The following is a 21189-nucleotide window of genomic DNA, read 5'->3' on the forward strand; positions in this document are numbered from 1 at the left end:
GATGACTAACAAAAATGTAAAATCCTTGCCTTAACCAATCTCTGCCTCAGAAAGCTATTTTTTTCTGATTACATTAAAAAACAACCTATAATTCCTTTGCCTAGATACTGCTGTCAACATATTACTGTATTTCACCTAGTGAAACTAATATTACATCTTATGTGATAAAATCTTTTCCATCAATTAAATTAAAATACCAGATAACTATAACACAGTCAATTTTAAGTCAGCAGTCCAAAGAACGTCGGCAGTTAAGACATATATTGAAGACAAAAATTTTAATTAGTATGAGAGGAAGAATATTAAAGTCAGAAAACCTGAGTTCTAGCAACACTGACTTCTTCACTGCTCTCAGCCTCCTAATTATCCACAAAATGAGAGCAATGGACTAGACGTTTCCTGAGCTCCCATTGAGCTCTACCACTCGATTTACAGAACTCCAATATAAGAATTTCATCAGCTACGGACAAATTTTAATAAAAATATTTTCTCCCCAGAACACCAAAGCTTTGCTGACAGAACTCGGAGCTCTTCTTTTTCATGGGAACGAATCTCTATTTCTATTACTCTAATTTAAGGTACTTCAATAAAACTGACCTTAAAGTAAATGGAAGTGAATTTTAAATCAATTCTTCCTGTAAACATATATATATTGGTTGTTCAGCATAATAACGATACTCATCTTTCCAACTCAGAAAGAGAGATCGAGATTTCATTTGTAGAACATCAAATTGTAGTATTTTGGAGCTTAAAGGAAACTTGGGAATTATCTATCACAGTTCTTCTTAAATCTAGTTGTATGTAAGAATTATCTGGGGCACTTGTTAAAAATAAATATTACAGAGACTCAGACTCTGATTCAGCAGGAGGGGAGGGGAGACAGGAATCTATATTTTCAACAAACGCCCTAAGTAATTCATATAGAGCCAAACAAGTATCCGGAAACCACTGATTCCATCCTTTATTTTACAAAACAAATTCTGGACAAAAAGGGCCTGTAACTTGCCCAATGTTTTATAGACGTACATAACTTTATTCCTTAAACTAAATTTTCGATCAATAAATTTTTTTTCCAGATTTTTTTGGCTCCAATAGATATCAAACTGATGCAATGGTTACTGTATTAATAAAAGCTATCTGAGATAGTCATGTGAAGTTATTTGTGGATAAACTGTCTTTTACTGAACAAATGTAACAGAAGATGCCAGGCACTGATCTAGATCCCGGCCCTGGTGGAATTTACTTCTATCTTAGAGAGACAATAACCAAGAAACTTAGTAATTAAATTAGCAAGTATCCTGGGATGGAGCAGGATAAGGGGATCAGGAGTGCCAGCTGGAAAGTGGGGGGGTGGCATGCAGCTGCAATGGTAAACAGCCATGGCAGGCCTCTCAGAAATGTGACCTGCAGGAGGGTAGCCATAGTGAGACCTGAAGAAAGACCTTTCCAAGTAAAGGAAATCGCTAAGGCAAAGGCAATGAGGCAGGAGCATATCTGGCCTGTTCAAGTAACAGCAAGGAGGCAGTGAGTTTGGAGAAGAAAACACAAGAGGGAGAGCGACAGCAGATGAGGTCAGAGAGGTCGAAGAAGAAAAGGGAGTGAGCGGACCACGCAGAACTCGCAGGCGATCAGAAGGACTTTGGCTTCTACTCCGAGTGAAACAGGAGGCTATCACAGTGTCTTCAGCAGAGGAGTGACACGATCTGACTTATGCTTTACAAGGATCATGCTGCGTCATTGGTCATTAAGGAAACGCAAATCAAAACCATGATGAGCTACCATTTCACAACCACTAGGACGGCTATAATGAAAAAGACAGACAGTAACACAGGTTGGCAAGGATGTGGAGAAACTGGAATCCTCATATATTGCTGGTAGGAATATAAAATGGTGCAGCCACTTTGGAAAACGGTCTATGAAGTTTAAGAATTACCATATGACCCAGCCATCCTTCTCCTAAGTATATACCTAAGAGAAATTACAACAAACATCCCTATAGAAACTTGTACCCAAATGTTCACAGCAGCATTATTCACAATAACCAAAAAGTGGAAACAACCCAGATGTCTAACAACTAATGAACAGATACATATAATGTGATATATCCATACAATGGAATGCTATTTTGCAATATGAAGGGATAAAGTACTAATACATGCTGTAACATGGATAAACCTTGAAAACATTATGTTCAGTGAAAAACATCATTCACAAACGTCATATATTATACAACTCCACTTATATGAAATGTCCAGAATGGAAAGTAGATTAATGGATGCCAGGGGCTGGAGATTATGGGGACGAACAGGGAGTGACTGCGAGTGAACAGGGTCTCCTTTTGAGGGGATAAAAATGTTCTAAATTTAGACTGTGGTAATGGTTGCACATCTCTGTGAATATACAAAAAAACACTGAATTATACAACTTAAATGGGTGAATTGCATGGTGCGTTAATAATATCTTAATAAAGGTAGGATCACTCTGGCTGCTATGCTGGAAACAGACTGGGGGTGGAGAAGGGCGAGCAGTCCTCAGGGAGGCGACAGTGGCTGGGATCAAGGGGCAGCAAGGGAGGTGGTGAGAAGTACTCAGACTGTAGGTATATTTTGAAACTAGAGTCAACAGGATTATCTGATCATTTGGATATGGTTATGAAAGAAAGATTAACTCCAGGGTTTGGCCCTAGCAATTAGATACATAAAGTAACCATCCTCTGAGATGAGGAAAATTAGGTTAGACAGGGAAGCTCAGAAAATCCCTTTTAGCTCTGTTGGTATGATATGACCATTAGATATCCATGTGGTGATGTGGAGGAGATAGCTGGGTTAGGAATCTGGACGTGGAGATGTCAGGGCCATAGACAGACAACTGGGAATTGCCAGCATATAGACCAAATTTAAGGCTATGAAACTGACTGAGATCTTTAAGAGCGAGTTCAGACAATGAAGAGGACTAAGGACTGAGTTCTGGGGCCCAGGTCCAAAGGCCAGAAAGAGAAGCAGTCAGAAAAGGAGACTGAGGAATGTCCAGTGAGGCAGGAGAGAAAACTGACAGAGGGCGGTGTCTTGGAACCAGATGAAGAAAGGTTATCACACAGGAAGGAATGATCTCCTGTGTTAAATACTGCTGACAGATCAAGTTAGAGGAGCACTGAGAATCCGCCACTGGATTTAGCAACATGGAAATCACTGTTGACCTCGACAAAGCAATTTGGGAGAATCAGTGATGCTGGCGGTGGGGGGAGCCTAACTGGAGAGGGTTGGCAGAGAAGAAGGATGCACTCTCTTTCCAGGAGCTCTGCTGAAAGGGAGAGTGGAAAAACGGGGCACGGCCTGCAGAGAAAATGGGGGTCAAGAGATGATTTTAAGATGGAAAAAATAACATTTGTATGATGATAGGAAACATCCTATAGCGAAGGGACATTAATGACAGAGGCAAAGAAGGAAGAATTACTGGAATGAATGAAAATACTAAGGAATCTGAGAATTCAAACTATTTTCAGTCTCCTTTAAAATCATAGGAAGTAAAAAAAAGTACACACAAAAATGCCCCGATACAAACTCTCCACCCAAAACTACTTTCGGTAGCTTTTAGAAAAATCAACATGAGATGCTGCAGAAGCTATTCCGGTGGAGCTCAGGAGGCAGGAACTCGCAGACCTCCACAGTCTCTTGGAGCAGACGAGCACTCACCTCCAGGGCGGCCTGCCTCTTGCAGCTGTCCGAATCTTCCAAGACCTGCAAATAGCTGTGCATGTATTCTGCAGCCTGCTGCCACTGGTGCTTCAGCAGAGCTTCCTGGATAAAACTTAAACAACACTTGTCATCTGCTCAAAATCCTTCTCCTTTTTCCCTCCAGTCGCTACAAAGATTAAAGAGACGAGTTTCACCACATTGACCCCAAGGCAACAACTCAAAAACCTTACTTCTGCTAAACAGAAGTTTTAACAAGTAGAACAGAGGGTATTACTTAACCCAGGCCACCCCAATATCAAAGCTAGCTTCACTTGTTTTTGTTTTGTTTATCAAAAATTGTAGAAGGATCCGATGATTTTTTATAACAGATCACTATGTACTTTTTTCACAAATAATTCAAGAGTTCAAAGACCAGATCCACTGCTATAACTAAAATCCATCCATTGCTATCTACTTACTTATGTGACTAAGGTGTGTCAGAATTTTCATCATTTAAAACAAAATAGAATTGAAGCTCAATCTTTCCTTCTTCTAGAAATACATACTATTCACCCACAGATACATGAAGTAATTGGATAAAAATAACTATATTTGACTGAGATAAAAAGCAACCAAAACTTACTTTTAATACTTAAATTTTGATAAAACTTTTAATACTTGTTATTTTGATCAGCTGTGTACAACTATTAATTTAATGGTATCTCAATCCAGAAGAAATTTTAATACTTAAAACCTTGTAGGATATTAACAAAAAATAATTAAAACTAGGTACATACTTTTACTGAAAGAATAAAAGTATAAAACAAAAAGGCACAACATAAAATTTCCATCTATTAAAAGCATTTCATAAATATTTTTAAATGGTTGATGAAAAGTATCACATCCCTAGGCTGTTTAGATTCCACCAGATAGGTAGCTTTATATATAGATATATATATTTTTGGTGAGGAAGATTGGCTGTGAGCTAACATCTGTGCCAATCTTCCTCTATTTTATATGTGGGACGCCACCACAGCATGGCTTGATGAGTGGTGCGTAGGTCCACACCTGGGATCCGAACTTGCAAAACCCAGGCCACCAAAGCGGAGCACGCGAACTTAACCACTATGCCACTGGGCCAGCCCCTCCACCAGATCTATTTTTAAAGTAATATAATAATTTTATTTAAAGATACCAACATACACTGGAAATTATATCTTTTGCAACTATCGAGTGTAGGATACAATTTTTAGATGGCATTTTAGAACAGTACAAGGTAGTACCTAATTTTCCAAAAAAATAAAAGTAGAGGCCTACTGCTCTAGACTAGCGCTTCTCACACGTTTTCAGTGTGCAAACAAACCCCCTGGGGATCCTGATGCTTGCTACTCAGGGTGATCCTGGAACCAGCAGCTTAGGATCACAGGGAGCTCATGAGAAATAAGCTCTCTGAATCAGAAGCTGCATTTAACAAGATCTACACCCAACCTCCCAGGATCAGCAGCAACACCACGCAAAATACCTCTTCCCTAAAACCTCGTTTATTCCCCTAAAGGAAAATTAATCTCAGGCCAAACTCCCCTCCATCCCTCCAGTGTTCACACCCCAGACTGGAAATCGACTTTAGACACTATTCCTAAATCCTTGGAAAAGTCCCCTCCCATCTTCCAACTCAGCCTCGTGACCTCAGGAATCTCTCTCACGTCATCCTTTTGTGAGCAAAAGATAACAATTGTCAAGGAAAATGCATTTTGATGGAATGAGATACAATAAAGAACCAGCGTCATCAACCTAACTTCTAATGCCCTTGAAAGAATCTGGACACTTGTCAGTCTGTCAACAAATACTTTTTGAGCACCACTATGCACCAAGAACTATTCTAGGTACTCGACACACAGCTCTATTCCAGCTGGGCCCCTGCCTTCAAAGTTTTTATTCTAGGGGGCACACACTTCCAAGTGCCAAAAGACATCAGAATAAAAAAAATAAATAATTGTTAGGAAACTGTGTTTTCCTACCATGAGCTAATTATCACTACAGTGTCAATATTACCTGCAACTATTTTCTCCTTACAAAGTATTTTGGATTTAAGGGGCTGGCCGCGTGGCCGAGTGGTTAAGTTCACGTGCTCTGCTTCAGCGGCCTGGGGTTTTGCCAGTTCGATCCTGGGTGCGGACATGGCACTGCTCATCCAGCCATGATGAGATGGCATCCCACATAGCACAACCAGAGGGACCTACAACTAGAATATACAACTATATACTGGGGGGCTTTGGGGAGAAGAGGAAAAAAAAAAGGAAAAGATTGGCAACAGATGTTACCTCAGTAGCTCAGGTACTAATCTTTAAAGAAAAAACAAAAAAATTGGGAGAGGAAATGCACATCTATGTATTAAAATAAAAAAGTAGGGGCCAGCCCAGTGGCAGAGCGGTTAAGTTCACATGCTCCACTTTGGCAGCCCAGGATTCGCCAGTTCGGATCCTAGATGTGGACCTACGTGCCGCTTGTGAAGCCATGCTGTGGCAGGCATACCACATATAAAGTAGAGGAAGATGAGCACAGATGTTAGCTCTGGGCCAATCTTCCTCAGCAAAAAAAAAGAAAGAAAGACAGAAAGAAAAGAAAAGAGAAGTATTTTGTATTTAACAAGCCATCCATAACCTATAAAACATTTCTAAGCATGTAAATTCTGGACTTCAACCTACTTGTTTCTGGACTGACTCAAGCTCTCTAGAGAACAGTGGGGGCAGAAACGTGCCCAGGGAGGCCTTAACTAGCAGGAACTTTAGATGACTAGATCTCTGTAAGAACTGAAGTAGCACTCCTTCTGAAGTACCATCCATTCAAACCTGGTTTAAACCATGTGTCTTAATCCAGCAAAAATAAAAGGAGAAGAGAAGAAAGAAACTATTGATTTTTTTCAACACTCACTATGCACAAGGCTCTACGCTAGGCACTCTACATACATTATCCTATTTTTCATATCTCAGACACTAAAAGAATAGGCTTTGAGATCAGACAGGCCTAGGTTTGACTCCTGGTACCAGCACTTAGAGGGTAAGTTCTTTGAAATTCAATTTCCTCATCTCTAAAATGGCTGAGCACATAGATTTACTGAGGATTACTTTGCTGAGATAATAAAATGAGATGATACTTGGAGTAACATAAAAAGAAATAGGAGCCAAATTCTAGAAGCCAAGAAATCTCAGGCAAGGAGAAAGAGGACTAGACTAAGAAGATGTGTTTGGGTGGATCCAGAGGGTAAGGAGAAACGTGCTGGTTCCAATGGATTCCCAGGAATACACCAGCCAACATGCAGGTAACTGCTTCTTTTATATATTCTGATAGGGGTTTATCTCATAGAAAAACTTCCTTCTATTTACATTAGAAGAAAATGGGGGGAAATATTCTTTATTTGAAACCTATTATAGATCAATTCTGTTAGGAATTATTTCATTGCAGTTCCATAGAAACTTCTTGAAAACAGAGACCCTGTCTTCTCCATCCATGTATCCCCAATATCTAGCCAATGCCAGAGATATAATAAACGCTCAGTATCGATAGAAAAAAAGTCTATCTACCATAATACAGACTATTGTTTATTAACTCAAAGGAAAATAACTGTAAAAGAAAAAAGAATCTATTTTTATGACTTCTTTTTTGCTTACAGTCTAAAATAACCTCCATATATTCCTCTCTTGAAAACCGAACCAGCTCGGTTATTCATTTTTGTATCCATACTGAACCTTATCACCTCCATGCATTAAAGCTAAAATGGTTCTATCTTATTTTACTTACCCACAGTTTCTATATGCTTTTGGAGCCAAGGAAAATGCATTCCTGTTCCAGAGAGCTCACACCTTTCCCCCTGGTCATCCTCTGTTGTGGACTTTATCAATTCTTCACTGAAATCACTCATACCTATCCCAAACTGAGAACATCAGTTACTTTCTGTACATCTTAATCCACAGGCTTCTGAGTTATACAGAAAAAAACAGCCATCTTTTTATCTAATAAACACCATTTGATCACCAAAATTAATTGCACCTAATAGTTCCTTTGAAGAAAGAAATGAATTTAATTATGTCGGCAAATGGCCTAAATGGACCATTCAAAAAAAAGGACAACTACTACTATATTCAATAATATACAAAGATAGATACTAACTTTTTAATTTAAAAAAAGTCTAGAGAAGAAAAAGCAAAACGATGCATAATAAAACAAGATGACAAGTACAATAATAGTAGGAATTAACATTTATTGGGCCCATTCTATACACCAGGCATATAAATTACCTAATTTAATCCTTAGAGAAATCCTAAGGAAAGTACTATTATTTTCTTCCATTTTCATGAAAAAACTGAGGGGCTTAGCGAAATTATGTAACCTGGCCCAACCCCACAAGAAAGGAGAGGACAGTAATTTCTATTGATCTATCCTCAAGTTAACTTTTTGTTGTTTTTGTAGTGTCCAATCTGCTAAGCCCATTTAGTGAATTTTTCACTTCAATTACTGTACTTCTCAGTTCTTGGAATTTCTGTTTTTTTTTAAACAAAGTTTTCATTTATACACTGATAGCCCTTATCTGTTCACTCCTTACTATGTTTTCCTTTAAGTCCTTTAAATTATTTACAAAAGCTACTTTAAATTTTTTTTCTGCTAATCCCCAAATCTGGGTCATCTCACAGATATCTTTATAGCCTATTTTTTGTTTTATGGTTCACATTTTCCTATCTCTTTGTGTGTTTGATAATAAGTTATATGTTGGACATTTATAGATAATACATTGTAGGGAGTCTGGATTATATTGTCTTCCTTTAAAGAATATTACTTTTTGTGTGCCATGCAGATTAAATATTGGTAGGTCCTTTTGGTCATGTCCACCTTGGTACTACTCATTTTCAACGTGTGTCTATTTTGGTTTTAAACTCAGTCATAGCATGTGCCACTTACTCTTTTGCATGGTTCTTTCTCTTATGGCTTGATTCTGGATTCTCAGTCAAGTGCCCAACGTTTCAGTGAAGTTGCTGCTCTCTGGCTGGGCTGGAAGCCCAATGTCTCCCGGCACTGCATGATCTTTAGCATCACTCTTCAGCCTTCCCTCTGCAGCAGACAAACTTGGCTAAGCCTGTGGAGTCTCACCTGACACATTTGTATCCTCAGTGAATTCCCACATAGGCTTCTAGTATTACCGTCCCCCCAGTACACACACACACACACACACACACACACACACACACACACCATCAGCTCAGTTATTCTAACCTACAAAATCCCAGCCACTTCAATAACCTTGACCTCTGATAATTTTCTCTTCATGTCAGCAAGACTATCACTTTACTTGAGTTTCAGCCCCTGATTAGGGAGTTTACCTTGTGTGTTTTGTTCTTAAGGATCACAGTCATGTGCTGCCTGGTTATCAGTGCCTGGAAATAGTCACACTAAGTAGTTTGTCTAGTTTTATACTCTTTTGTGGCAGGAAGACAAATCCAGTACCAGCTACTCTATCATGGTTCAAAGCAGAAGTACTAAATTTCCTATATCTTTGTCCATCAACAGTAAATAGGGACACTCAGTTAACAGGCCAAACTACATAGAAACTTTGCAATGTCTCACAGATTCAACAGCAATTTCATTGTCCATGGGACTTAAAATCAACTGAAGGAGTAAACCTCAAAATAGATCTCTGAAAAATAAACTGGCCAAGATTTGTGATTTAATCAGACCTAAATGATCCTATTTCTACCCATAGCTTTATGAGCATGAGATCTACAATTACTAGAAAAATAAAAACTAATAGATAGACTCATAAAATGTTCCACTACAACCCAATAGACGGCCTCATATGATACTTTCATATATTAGATGATAGTTGTGAAATTATTACAAAATACTAATGAACACATTCCACTCATGGATTAAAACATCCTTCCCAACAATTTTGAAGAACTGTGTCATTATCTACAACCCAAAGATTAGATACACCTCAAAATTCTCTAGAAAAGACGTTTCTTAAATCTCATCCAAATGAACTTCCCCAGGTGTTTTTTACCTTTCACATGACAAAAACTTTCTAGTCCTAAATGCACATCGTCTACGAGGAGGAGACATTGGTCCTCGACAATTAACAGCTCCTTGATCACATTTCATACAACCCACTCTAGACATAAAAAAAGAAAAAAAAACCTTGTACATGTTTTCTGCTGACCTTTAACCTACAATCTACAGTGGAGGTCAGCAAACTTTTTCTGTGAAGAGACAGTAAATATTTTAGACCTTGCAGACCATACAGTCTCTGCTGCCACTATTCAACCCTGCCGTTGCAGCACAAAAGCAGCCATAGATAAATGTAAATGATCGAGCATGTCTAATAAAACTTATATTTACAAAAACAGGTGGCAGGCTGGATTTGGCTGTAGGCTGTAGTTTGCCAACAGTTGCTCTAGGGTACCAATTAATGTTTATGCTCACAATAGAGGTTCGGTTGGGATACATACATACATACAGACAATTTTAAAGATATGTAATTATATGAGTGATTTTTTGTCCAAAAAAGAGATCTACTAAAAAATAATTATCATAGATCTCAGTCATTATGATAGTCATTGGCTCTACATTGTTTCTCCTGGGTGCTCTAAACAATTAGTAGATGTCAACGCTAAGGAGTAATTTTGCTGTTCTATTTTGGAGAAACATGATTATAATGGGGCAAAATGGGATCAGCCATCATGAAGATGATATATATTTATTTCATTACAATTGTTCTCATAGTAACTCTACATTCTGAGTCTAAACTTAGACCCCCTAAGTTTTAATTGAGAAGCATGTTCTTTTGTTAAGAATAAAGAAAAAACCCTCTACCTCCATTCCAAGTAACTCAGCATGTGTCCGTGATTTGACTATTAACACAAAGAAAAAACAATACAATTCATTCAGATTTAAGTTTAAGATAAGATAATACAGAAGAGGGAGCAAACGTGGGAATGTTGAAGTAGAAGGATTAGACCCCTCTTGGAGGAAGTGTGAGATGTCCCTTAAGGTGGTATCAGCTTTAGTGACAAAAACACTGTAAAGCAAAGTCGTTTGGATCTACAAAAGACTTTTTAAAAATAATCCTTTCCTTTTAGCTGATAAGAGAAACTACCGAATACAGAATATTTACAACCACAGGTGCTTGTTAACTGATCAGATTTTAAAAGTCTCAAACAGTGCATCTCAGCTGGGAGAGTGGTACTCTTCCTACCAAGGGGAGTTTTGAAATGCATGGAGGCAATTTTTATTTTGACAATATTTATTTTATTTTTATTTATTTTTCAGGACTAAGGATGCTACTAGAATTTCATGGCCAGAGCCAGGGTGGTTGTAAATCCTGCAACTGGGTGGAATGTCCCACCTAAAATGCCAATAGAGCTCTAGCAAGAAACATTTGCCTAAACAAGTAACGTGCTCTGGTCCCTTACTTAACTGCGACTGTGTTTTCCTACAATTCAATTCAATTCAACCTAAAGGGATAAAGGCTTTCATACCGTCAAATTGTTTTATCACCCATTTAAATGTCATTCTTGGTTTCTTTAGTTTGTCAATAATAGTAAGTGCATTTAAGATAATTATGAGAACTAAATAAAAGCATGACTAGTGTAGAAGCTTAATGATGACTACAGCTTATACTTTTTACTAAAGACTTCAGATTCATCTGAAATGGCCATGAGAGTCTCAGATATCCCAACAAAATTCTCAGCCTCTGATCACAGACAAACGAAAAATTGGTGGTTTTGTGATAACCACCATCATTCTTGCTTCTTCCAAGAGAGCTGGGCCAAAAATATTTTAAACCCTAAAACACAATTTTAAGTTTTGCTTTTCTTTACAATAAGTTTACGCAAAATAGTGGACAAGTATATGGTACAGATCTGGTGTTAATTTTTAATCCCTGCTTTCTAGAGCCATGCTATCTTTAAATGTGCCTCGTCTGAGTTGAGATGTGCTGTAAAGTGTAAAATACACCCCAGATTTCAAATGAAATAAAGAAGGTAAAATGTCTCACTAATAATTTTTATATTGATTACAAGTTGAAATAATAATATCTTGTATATATTTGGTTAAATAAATGTATTGTTAAAATTAATTTCATTTGTTTTGTTTTACCTTTCTAAAGTGACTTGTAGACATTTTAAACTACATTTGTACCTGGCATTATATTGCTATCGAACAGCATTGTTCTAGAGAATCAGTGAGAAATCTGAGGTTATGGTTAGATTCTCTACGCAAGCATTGTGATTTGAAGTCATTCATCCCTCCTCTTAGGCATTCCATGCTATTTCGTATATGATGTAGATTTAAACAGGAAGGAGCTTTCATGCTTGGAGAAACTCTTTACGTTTCCAGTTTGCAATTGCTCAGTACCCGCACTTGAGGACAGTCTTCATAATGGTATTTATGTTGCTGCTCCTAATTTTCTGCTGCATGTACCGATTAAAATGCTGAGGATTCAGGAGATTGGCTTTGTCTCGCTATGTGATCTGTAACAGGTCTGCTGTGCTTGTATGTTACCCTCAAGAACGTATTTTCTCCCTCTCAGCTCTCAGCGTCTCCTCCCGGAGGTGCTTTTGACTTGCCAGGCACAGCTTGGGAGGCTGTGAGTGGCCATGCTGTCTTCTAGCAAGAAGGGAACAGTTTCCAGGGGAGGTACTGTCTAAAAATGTCTCCTTTGTCACAAAGGCATTGATTTGCTGGGACTCTTCTTGCACCGTCAACCATCCTGGTTGGCTGTAAAAGCCTGAGATTTTGCTGTTTGATGATTTAAACAACATAAATGGGCAACTTTTTAATATATGATCTCACTTGCTTCTTACAGAAACACTATGGAAGTTTGAACATTAATCCCAATTTTGTAGATGAGGAATCTGAGACTCAGAAAAGTTAATTACCTGCCGAGGATCACACAGTTAGACTTGTGATACCTAGTTTAATGCTTTTGACTTCCTTCCCTGCCTCTGCTATAGTCCTAGTAAGGAAGGAATTCATATCTGGAAAGCGTAAATGGACAAACAGTCTGCACTGTGGAAACTGAGTTGTACAGGCCCCACCCTGGAATTTGGTCTGGTTTTGTTTCAAAGCACCAAATATTTGACTTCTGTGAAAATAGTGCCAAGGTAAATTAGGCAGAACCGGAAACAGGAACTTATCTATAAGCCCATAAGTTAGTGGCAACTTCAGAGGTTTGAGTTTCTTTCTTCGTACGATAGAAACTGGGATAATATTTGTCAGGACTAGACAAATAGTACATGCTGATAGAAGACTTTGCCTGGTATATGACTCACTCCCAGTAGAACATAATCCTTTGACATGACTTCCACATGGCTTTTTAATTACGGGGATGATTTAACCCTACTGGCCACGCCCAACACAAAACTCCATTCTCCTTGGCTTTCAGAACACAATACTTGCTTACATTCTAATTCAGTTATAAAATCCCTTAAAGTCTGATAGCTTTGTTTTTTACTCTCTTAAGTCTAAATTCTTGTGCTTGATTTTCAAGGGCTTTTGTAATCTGACCTACCCTAGCCCCCTAAATTTATCTCCCACTATTCTTTAATTGGATCATTTCACACTAGTAAGATTAGGTCTCCCTACTGTCCTTTAAACATTACTTTTTGCTCTCTTTTCTCCTATGTTACTTTCCTCACTTGCTGTACTCTCTTTTTAGAATCTAAATCCTACCTATTCACCAAGACCTAGCTTAAGCCGCACCACCATCATTTACTTTCCTCCTTCTTTTAACTTGTTCGTGCTTAGAATTTGCGCCCACACACATTTTAGCACTTACTGTGTGGCAGGGTTCCTTGTCTTCCCCATACCCCCATTGTTACTGTGGATGGTGGTTGGCATCAGCAAGAGAGATTTACTTATCTTTTAGGAGTTTCCACTCTAAAGAATATAATGAGGGGCTGGCCCCGTGGCCGAGTGGTTAAGTTCACGCGCTCCGCTGCAGGCGGCCCAGTGTTTCGTTGGTTCGAATCCTGGGCGCGGACATGGCACTGCTCATCAGACCATGCTGAGGCAGCGTCCCACATGCCACAACTAGAAGGACCCACAACAAAGAATATACAACTATGTACCGGGGGGCTTTGGGGAGAAAAAGGGGAAAAAAATAAAAATCTAAAAAAAAAAAAAAAAAAAGAATATAATGAGGATCCAAGTCATCCTTCACCCTTGGAGGTGGAGCCAAGACGGGGCCTCCTTGGGCACGGGTGTAAAAGGTGGACCCATCTCCTAAACACTGGCCACAAAGGATGACACTGGACACAAAAGAAGCCAGAAATCTGGGAAAAGAAAAGAAGGGAAGAATATCTCAGGATTCCCAACAGGAAATGATACTGTGCAGGCCGACTTGACAGAGTAAAGAAATGTATGTTTGTTGTTTTTCTAATTTACACTGTATCATAACCAATCACAGTGTTTTATTTTTATTTATTTTTCTTCTTCTTCTTCCCCCCAAAGCCCTGCAGTACATAGTTGTATATTTCAGTTGTAGGTCCTTCTGGCTGTGCTATGTGGGATGCCACCTCAGCACGGCTTGATGAGCGGTGCCATGTCCACGCCTGGGATACGAACCGACAAAACCCTGGGCCACCTAATCAGAGCATGCAAACTTAACCACTTGACCATGGGACGTCCTCCATGGTGTTTTTGTTTTTAACTAAGACGTTTACTAGGATTTACCTGGTTTATGACTCTTCAGTTACTTTTAAGGATAACTGTGTCTTATCTCTTTCTGTCTAATATTACAAACTACTTTTCCCCATATAGTTTTTGACAAATCTATTGAGGTATAAATGATATTTAAGTATTTAAATTGTGCAGTTTTCTGAGTTCTGACACATGCATACACACCTGCAACCATCACCATGATCAAAAGAAGGAACATACGCATCACCCCCAAATTTCTTTGTGTCCATCCCTCTCCTCCCTGCCTGTCATCAAGCAGAACTGTCATTATAGATTGGTTTGAATTTCCTAGAATGATGAGTTCTTTTAGTTTTTGTTTGTCTGAAAATATATTTCACCACCTTTTTCCTTTGTTTTGTTTTGCATATCTAGAAATTTGCTTTTTGGCATGGAAGTCTTTTCTTGTTTTATTTTATTTTTTTCGAGGAAGATTATCTGAGGTAACATCTTCTACCAATCCTCCTCCTTTTGCTGAGGAAGGCTGGCCCTGAGCTAACATCCGTGCCCATCTTCCTCTACTTTATATGTGGGATGCTGCCACAGCATGGGCTGATAAGTGGTGTGTAGGTCTGCACCCAGGATCTAAACTGGCGAACCCTGGGCTGCTGAAGTGGAGTGTGTGAACCTAACCACTATGCCACTGGGCTGGACCCTCTTCTCATTATTTTGTAGTAGCATTATTGGCATATAATTCATGTAACTAAACAATTTACCTATTGAAGTGTACACTTCAATGGCTTTTAATATATTCACAGAGCTGTGTATCATCATAATCAATTTTAGAACATTTTCATCACCCCCAAAGAGACACCTTATACCCTTTATCTGTCACCTTTCAACACCCCTGTCTCTGCCAGCCCTAGACAACCAATAATATACTTTCTGTCTCTGTAGATTTGTGTATTCTGCACATTTCATATAAATGGAACCATACAATATAGGCTCTTTTGTGGCTGGTTTTTTCCCTTAGCATGATCTTTTCAGGGGTCATTCCTGTTGTAGCGTATATCAGTACTTTGTTCCTTTTTTACTGCCATTGTATTGACATGCCACATTTTACTCATTAGTTTGTCACGTGGATGAACATTTGGGTTGTCTTCATTTTGGGCTATTATGAATAATGATGCTGTGAATATTTGTGTCCAAGGTTTTGAGTGGATTTCATAGCTTTTTGGTTATCTACCTAGGAGTGGAATTGCTTGGTTATATGGTAACTCTGTTTAATCTCTTGAGGAACTGCCAGATGGTTTTTCAAAGTGGCTGCACCTTTTACACTCCTACCAGTAATGTATGAGAGTTCTGATTTCTCCACATCCTTGTCAACATCACTATTATCTGTCTTTTTTATTATAGCCATCCTAGTGGGTGTGAAGTAATATCTTCTTGTGATTTTGATTTTATTTCCCTAATGGCTAGTGATGTTAAGCATATTTTCATCTACTTATTGGTCATTGTATATTTTCTTTGGAGAAATGTGTATTCAAATTTTTTTCCCTGGGCTTTTAAAAATTGAGTTATTTAAAATTGGGTTATCTGTCTTTTTATTATTGAATTTTAAGAGTTATTTATATATTCTAGATGCAAATCTCTTATCAGATATATGAATGGCAAATATTTTCCTCCTTTCTGTGTGGTTATCTTTTCACTTTCTTGATGATGTCCTTCAAAGCACAGAAGTTTTAAATTTGATAAAGTCCAGTTTACCTTTTTTTCTTTAGTTGCTTATGCTTTTGGTGTTATGTCTAATAAATCATTGCCTACTCCAAGATTTCTCCCTATGTTTTCTTCTAAGATTTTTATAGTTTTAGCTGTTACATTTAGGTCTATGATCCATTTTGAGTTAATATTTGTACGTGGGGTAAGGTAGGGTTCACTTTCATTCTTTTGCATGTGGATATCCAGTTGTCCCAGCACCATGTGTTGAAAAGACTTCACCTCATGTCTGGAAAATATTTCACTTGGTATACAACTCCAGAGTGTCATATTTTTTTCTTCCAGCACTTTAAATATGTTGATTGACTGTCTTCTGGCTTCCATTTTTTGAATGAAAAGTCTCCTGTCACTGTTTCTCTGAACATAATGTGTCTGATGTCTGTAGATGATTTTCTATTTTTTTTCATTACCACTGGTTTTAACCAATTTGATATGCATTGGTGTTGTTTTCTTCATGTTTCTTGTGCTTAGAGTTTGTTGAGCTTCTTGGATCTGTGAGTTTTTATCAAATTTGGAATGCTTTCATTCATTGTTTCTTCAAACCTATTTTCTGTCTCACGCATCCTTCAGGGGCCCCAATTACATGTATATTGGACTGATTTGAAGTTGTGCACATTGATGCTCTGTACATTTCTTTCAATCTCTTTTCTCTCTGTGTTTCATTTTGGAGAGTTTATATAGTTATGTCTTCAAGTTCACTAATATTTTCTTCTGAAATGTCTAATTTGCTATTAGTCTTATCCAGTGTATTTTTCACCTCAGCCATTGTTTTCTTCACCTATGTTCGATTCAGATTGTTGCTATATCCTCTATGTTTCTCCTTTACATGTTTATGCTTTCCTATGGCATCTTTAACATATGGACTAAAACTGTGTTACTGTCCTCGTGTAAAAATTCTCTCATCTGTGTCATTTATGAAAGTTTCTATTGATTGATTTTTCTTTTCATTATGGGTTGTATTTTTCTACTTCTTTTCATGCCTCATAATTTTTTATTGGATTCCAGACATTGTGAATTAACCTCGTTGGGTGCTGAATATTTTGTATTCTTTTAAATATTCTTGAGCTTTGTTCTGGAATGCAGTTAATTTACTTGGAAACATTTTGATCTTTTCAAAGCTTGTTTTTTTTTTAAAGATTCACTCCTGAGCTAACAACTGCTGCCAAACTTCTTTTTTTTTTTTGCTTTTTCTCCCCAAATCCCCCCAGTACATAGTTGTATACTTTGGTTGTGGGTTCTTCTCATTGTGGGATGTGGGATGCCGCCTCAACGTGGCCTGATGAGCGGTGCCATGTCTGTGCCCAGGATCTGAACCGGTGAAGCTCTGGGCCACTGAAGTCGAACGCATGAACTTAACCACTTGGCCATGGGGCCGCCCCCTCAAGGCTTGTTTTTAAGCTTTGTTATAGTAGCTTTCAATCTTAGGCTGATATTTTCCCCTTTATTGAGGACTGTACGTGATGCCCTATTTATTACAGGTTGTCTACTCTGGCTGGTGGGAGCACAAGCTATTCTCTTCTTCAACAGTTGTTCCCCCTGTCCTCTGGTAGTTCTTTCCCTGGCTTCAGGTAATTCTTCACACACATGTGCTTATCATTACTCACTTGAAGACTTGAGAGAAACCCTCTGCAGATCTCTGGAGCTCTGACTGTACAGTTCTCTCTTGTTTATTCAGCTCTCTTCTCTCCTGTACTCTTCCCTGAAAATTCCAGCTGACTTGACCTCCCCAAAGTTTCAAATCTGTCTCGTCAACAAGGAGGTCATCTGTTTGAGTTTCCCTTCTCTAGTTGTGGCCTGGAAACTTTATCCAAGGAGTAAGCGAGGGCAATCACAGCATTCACTTTATTTGCTCCACTTATCTTGGCTATCATTGTCCTACAGTGTTTGTTGTCCAATGTCTAAAAATTATTATTTCATATATTAGGTCCAGGTTTTTAGAGGTTTAATGTGGGATAGTAAACCTGTTCCCTTTTACTCCATCTTGGCTGGAAGCCATAGTCTTCAATAAATACTTTCCACCATTCTCTGGACTCAGAGTGGTTTCATCATTGGCAGTAGACTGAGTTCTTTCTGGTAACTTCAGTGTTAGACCTTCTGGATGCCCCTGGGCAGGCACCATGGGAAGTTTACAATGACATGTTATTATGCTGTCTTCTGTTCTTTCAGATGTGTTTGTCTTGTCTTCTCAATCAGATTGCAACTTCTTTAAGATCAGGAACCCTCCATATCTTATATATTTATGTACACCCTCAAACTAGACACATTTATTTTTTTAACTCTTACTTAATCTTTACCCAATGAAAATTCCATCTGAAATGTTAACAAATAACATGCTTGAGATTAGAATTTATGTGAAACATAATTGAATGCTATTAAAAATGAGTGCTGATTCATCCATTATAATTATATATCCTGGCAGAAAGAATTACCACCACCACCCTCATTGTGGTCTGCTGAGAAATTTTTTCTGATTAACCACCAAACTTATTAATATCTAAAGGCAATAATAATAATAAAAAACAATGGAGATAAAGCCCTGGAAAATCTACAAACTAAGCAGCTAGTTCTTCAGTAACTAACAGCTCTCATCCTTCGTATCAAAGCATATCTAAATATCAAAGTAAATATTAGTAAAGTAATATTAAATTAGATCGTTTTGGAATTTTTCTTTTTCCACCAATGAATTGTCATTAATTCTACTCTAAATAGAAATAAGAAAAATTAAAATTATTTTTATCTGCTTTAATATTCTGGTAGTATATAGGAAAAAAGCACAGTGCAATTTCATTCGCTCCCTTCCCAACAAATATGCTCTCAATCAACAATGAATATATTCCATGCAAAAATCCTCAACAAAATTTTGGCAAACCGATTACAGCAATACATCAAAAAGATTATACACCATGATCAAGTGGGATTTATACCAGGGACACAGGGATGGTTCAACATCCGCAAGTCAATCAACGTGATACACTACATCAACAAAATGAAAAACAAAAACCACATGATCATCTCAATAGATGCAGAGAAAGCATTCGACAAGATCCAACACCCATTTATGATAAAAACCCTCAGTAAAATGGGTATAGAAGGAAAGTACCTCAACATAATAAAGGCCATATATGATAGACCCACAGCCAACATCATACTCAATGGACAAAAGCTGAAAGCCATCCCTCTGAGGACAGGAACAAGACAAGGGTGCCCACTTTCACCACTCCTATTCAACATAGTACTGGAGGTGCTGGCCAGAGCAATTCGGCAGGAAAAAGAAATAAAAGGAATCCAAATAGGTAACGAAGAAGTAAAACTCTCGTTGTTTGCAGACGACATGATCCTATACATAGAAAACCCCAAAGAATCCACAGAAAAACTATTCGAAATAATCAACAACTACAGCAAAGTAGCAGGGTATAAAATTAACGTGCATAAATCAGTAGCATTTCTATACACTAACAATAAACTAACAGAAAAAGAACTCAAGAACTCTATCCCATTCACAATCGAAACGAAAAGAATAAAATACCTTGGGATAAACTTAACCAAGGAAGTGAAGGATCTATACAATGAAAACTACAAGACTTTCTTGAAAGAAATTGACGATGACATAAAGAGATGGAAAGACATTCCTTGCACATGGATTGGAAGAATAAACATAGTTAAAATGTCCATACTACCTAAAGCAATATACAGATTCAATGCTATCCCAATCAGAATCCTAAGAACATTCTTCACAGAAATTGAACAAACAATCCTAAAATTCATATGGGGCAACAAAAGACCGCGAATTGCTAAAGCAATCCTGAGCAAGAAAAACAAAGCCGGCGGAATCACAATCCCAGATTTCAAAACATACTACAAAGCTGCAGTGATCAAAACAGCATGGTACTGGTACAAAAACAGGTCCACAGATCAATGGAACAGAATTGAAAGCCCAGAGATAAAACCACACATCTATGGACAGCTAATCTTCGACAAAGGAGCAAAGGGCCTACAATGGAGAAAAGAAAGTCTCTTCAACAAATGGTGCTGGGAAAACTGGTCAGCCACATGCAAAAGATTGAAAATTGACCATTCTTTTTCACCACACACCAAAATAAACTCAAAATGGATCAAAGACCTAAAGATTAGGCCTGAGACAATAAGTCTTTTGGAAGAGAATATAGGCAGTACACTCTTTGACATCAGTTTCAAAAGAATCTTTTCGGACACTGTAACTCCTCAGTTGAGGGAAACAATAGAAAGAATAAACAAATGGGACTTCATCAGACTAAAGAGCTTCTTCAAGGCAAGGGAAAACAGAATTGAAACAAAAAAACAGCTCACTAATTGGGAAAAAATATTTACAAGCCACTTATCCGACAAAGGGTTAATCTCCATAATATACAAAGAACTCACACTGCTTAACAACAAAAAAACAAACAACCTGATCAAAAAATGGGCAGAGGACATGAACAGACATTTCTCAAAAGAAGATATGAATATGGCCAATAGACACATGAAAAGATGTTCATCATCGCTAATCATCAGGGAAATGCAAATCAAAACTACACTAAGATATCACCTTACCCCCGTTAGACTGGCAAAAACATCCAAAACCAAGAACGACAAATGTTGGAGAGGTTGTGGAGAAAGAGGAACCCTCATACACTGTTGGTGGGAATGCAAACTGGTACAGCCACTATGGAAAACAGTATGGAGATTTCTCAAAAAGTTAAAAATAGAAATACCCTATGACCCAGCCATCCCATTACTGGGTATCTATCCTAAGAACCTGAAATCAGAAATCTCAAGAGTCCGTTGCACCCCTATGTTCATCGCAGCATTATTTACAATAGCCAAGACGTGGAACCAGCCTACATGCCCAGAAACTGATGATTGGATAAAGAAGATGTGGTATATATACACAATGGAATACTACTCAGCCAAGAAAAAAGACGAAATTGGCCCATTCACAACAACGTGGATGGACCTCGAGGGCATTATGTTAAGCGAAATAAGTCAGTCAGAGAAAGACGAACTCTATATGACTCCACTCATAGGTGGAAATTAGTATATTGAGAAGGAGATCTGA

At 38.0% G+C, this 21189-nt stretch overlaps 1 protein-coding gene across 3 annotated transcripts in view; it reads right to left on the minus strand.

The window, feature by feature from the left end:
• Window positions 1-21189, minus strand: part of LOC123286419 (TATA box-binding protein-associated factor RNA polymerase I subunit A-like) — a 95548-nt gene that overhangs the window by 12002 nt on the left and 62357 nt on the right. Inside the window, exons 1-3 of one of the 3 annotated variants that reach the window (XR_011499489.1) lie at window positions 8628-8766; window positions 7473-7605; window positions 3693-3861 (exon numbers count right to left, since the gene is read on the minus strand). Coding sequence is in view for 2 of the 3 variants with exons in the window: in XM_070501649.1 (XP_070357750.1) it covers window positions 3693-3755 (63 nt within the window). In the remaining variant the exon portion in view is untranslated. Of the gene's footprint in view, window positions 1-3692; window positions 3862-7472; window positions 7606-8627; window positions 8778-21189 lie in introns of those variants that run through there. The other 2 variants (XM_070501649.1, XM_070501650.1) reach the window with 2 other exon arrangements.

The sequence above is a fragment of the Equus asinus genome, chromosome 30 (genome assembly GCF_041296235.1).
Source record: "Equus asinus isolate D_3611 breed Donkey chromosome 30, EquAss-T2T_v2, whole genome shotgun sequence".
Lineage (NCBI taxonomy): Eukaryota > Metazoa > Chordata > Mammalia > Perissodactyla > Equidae > Equus > Equus asinus.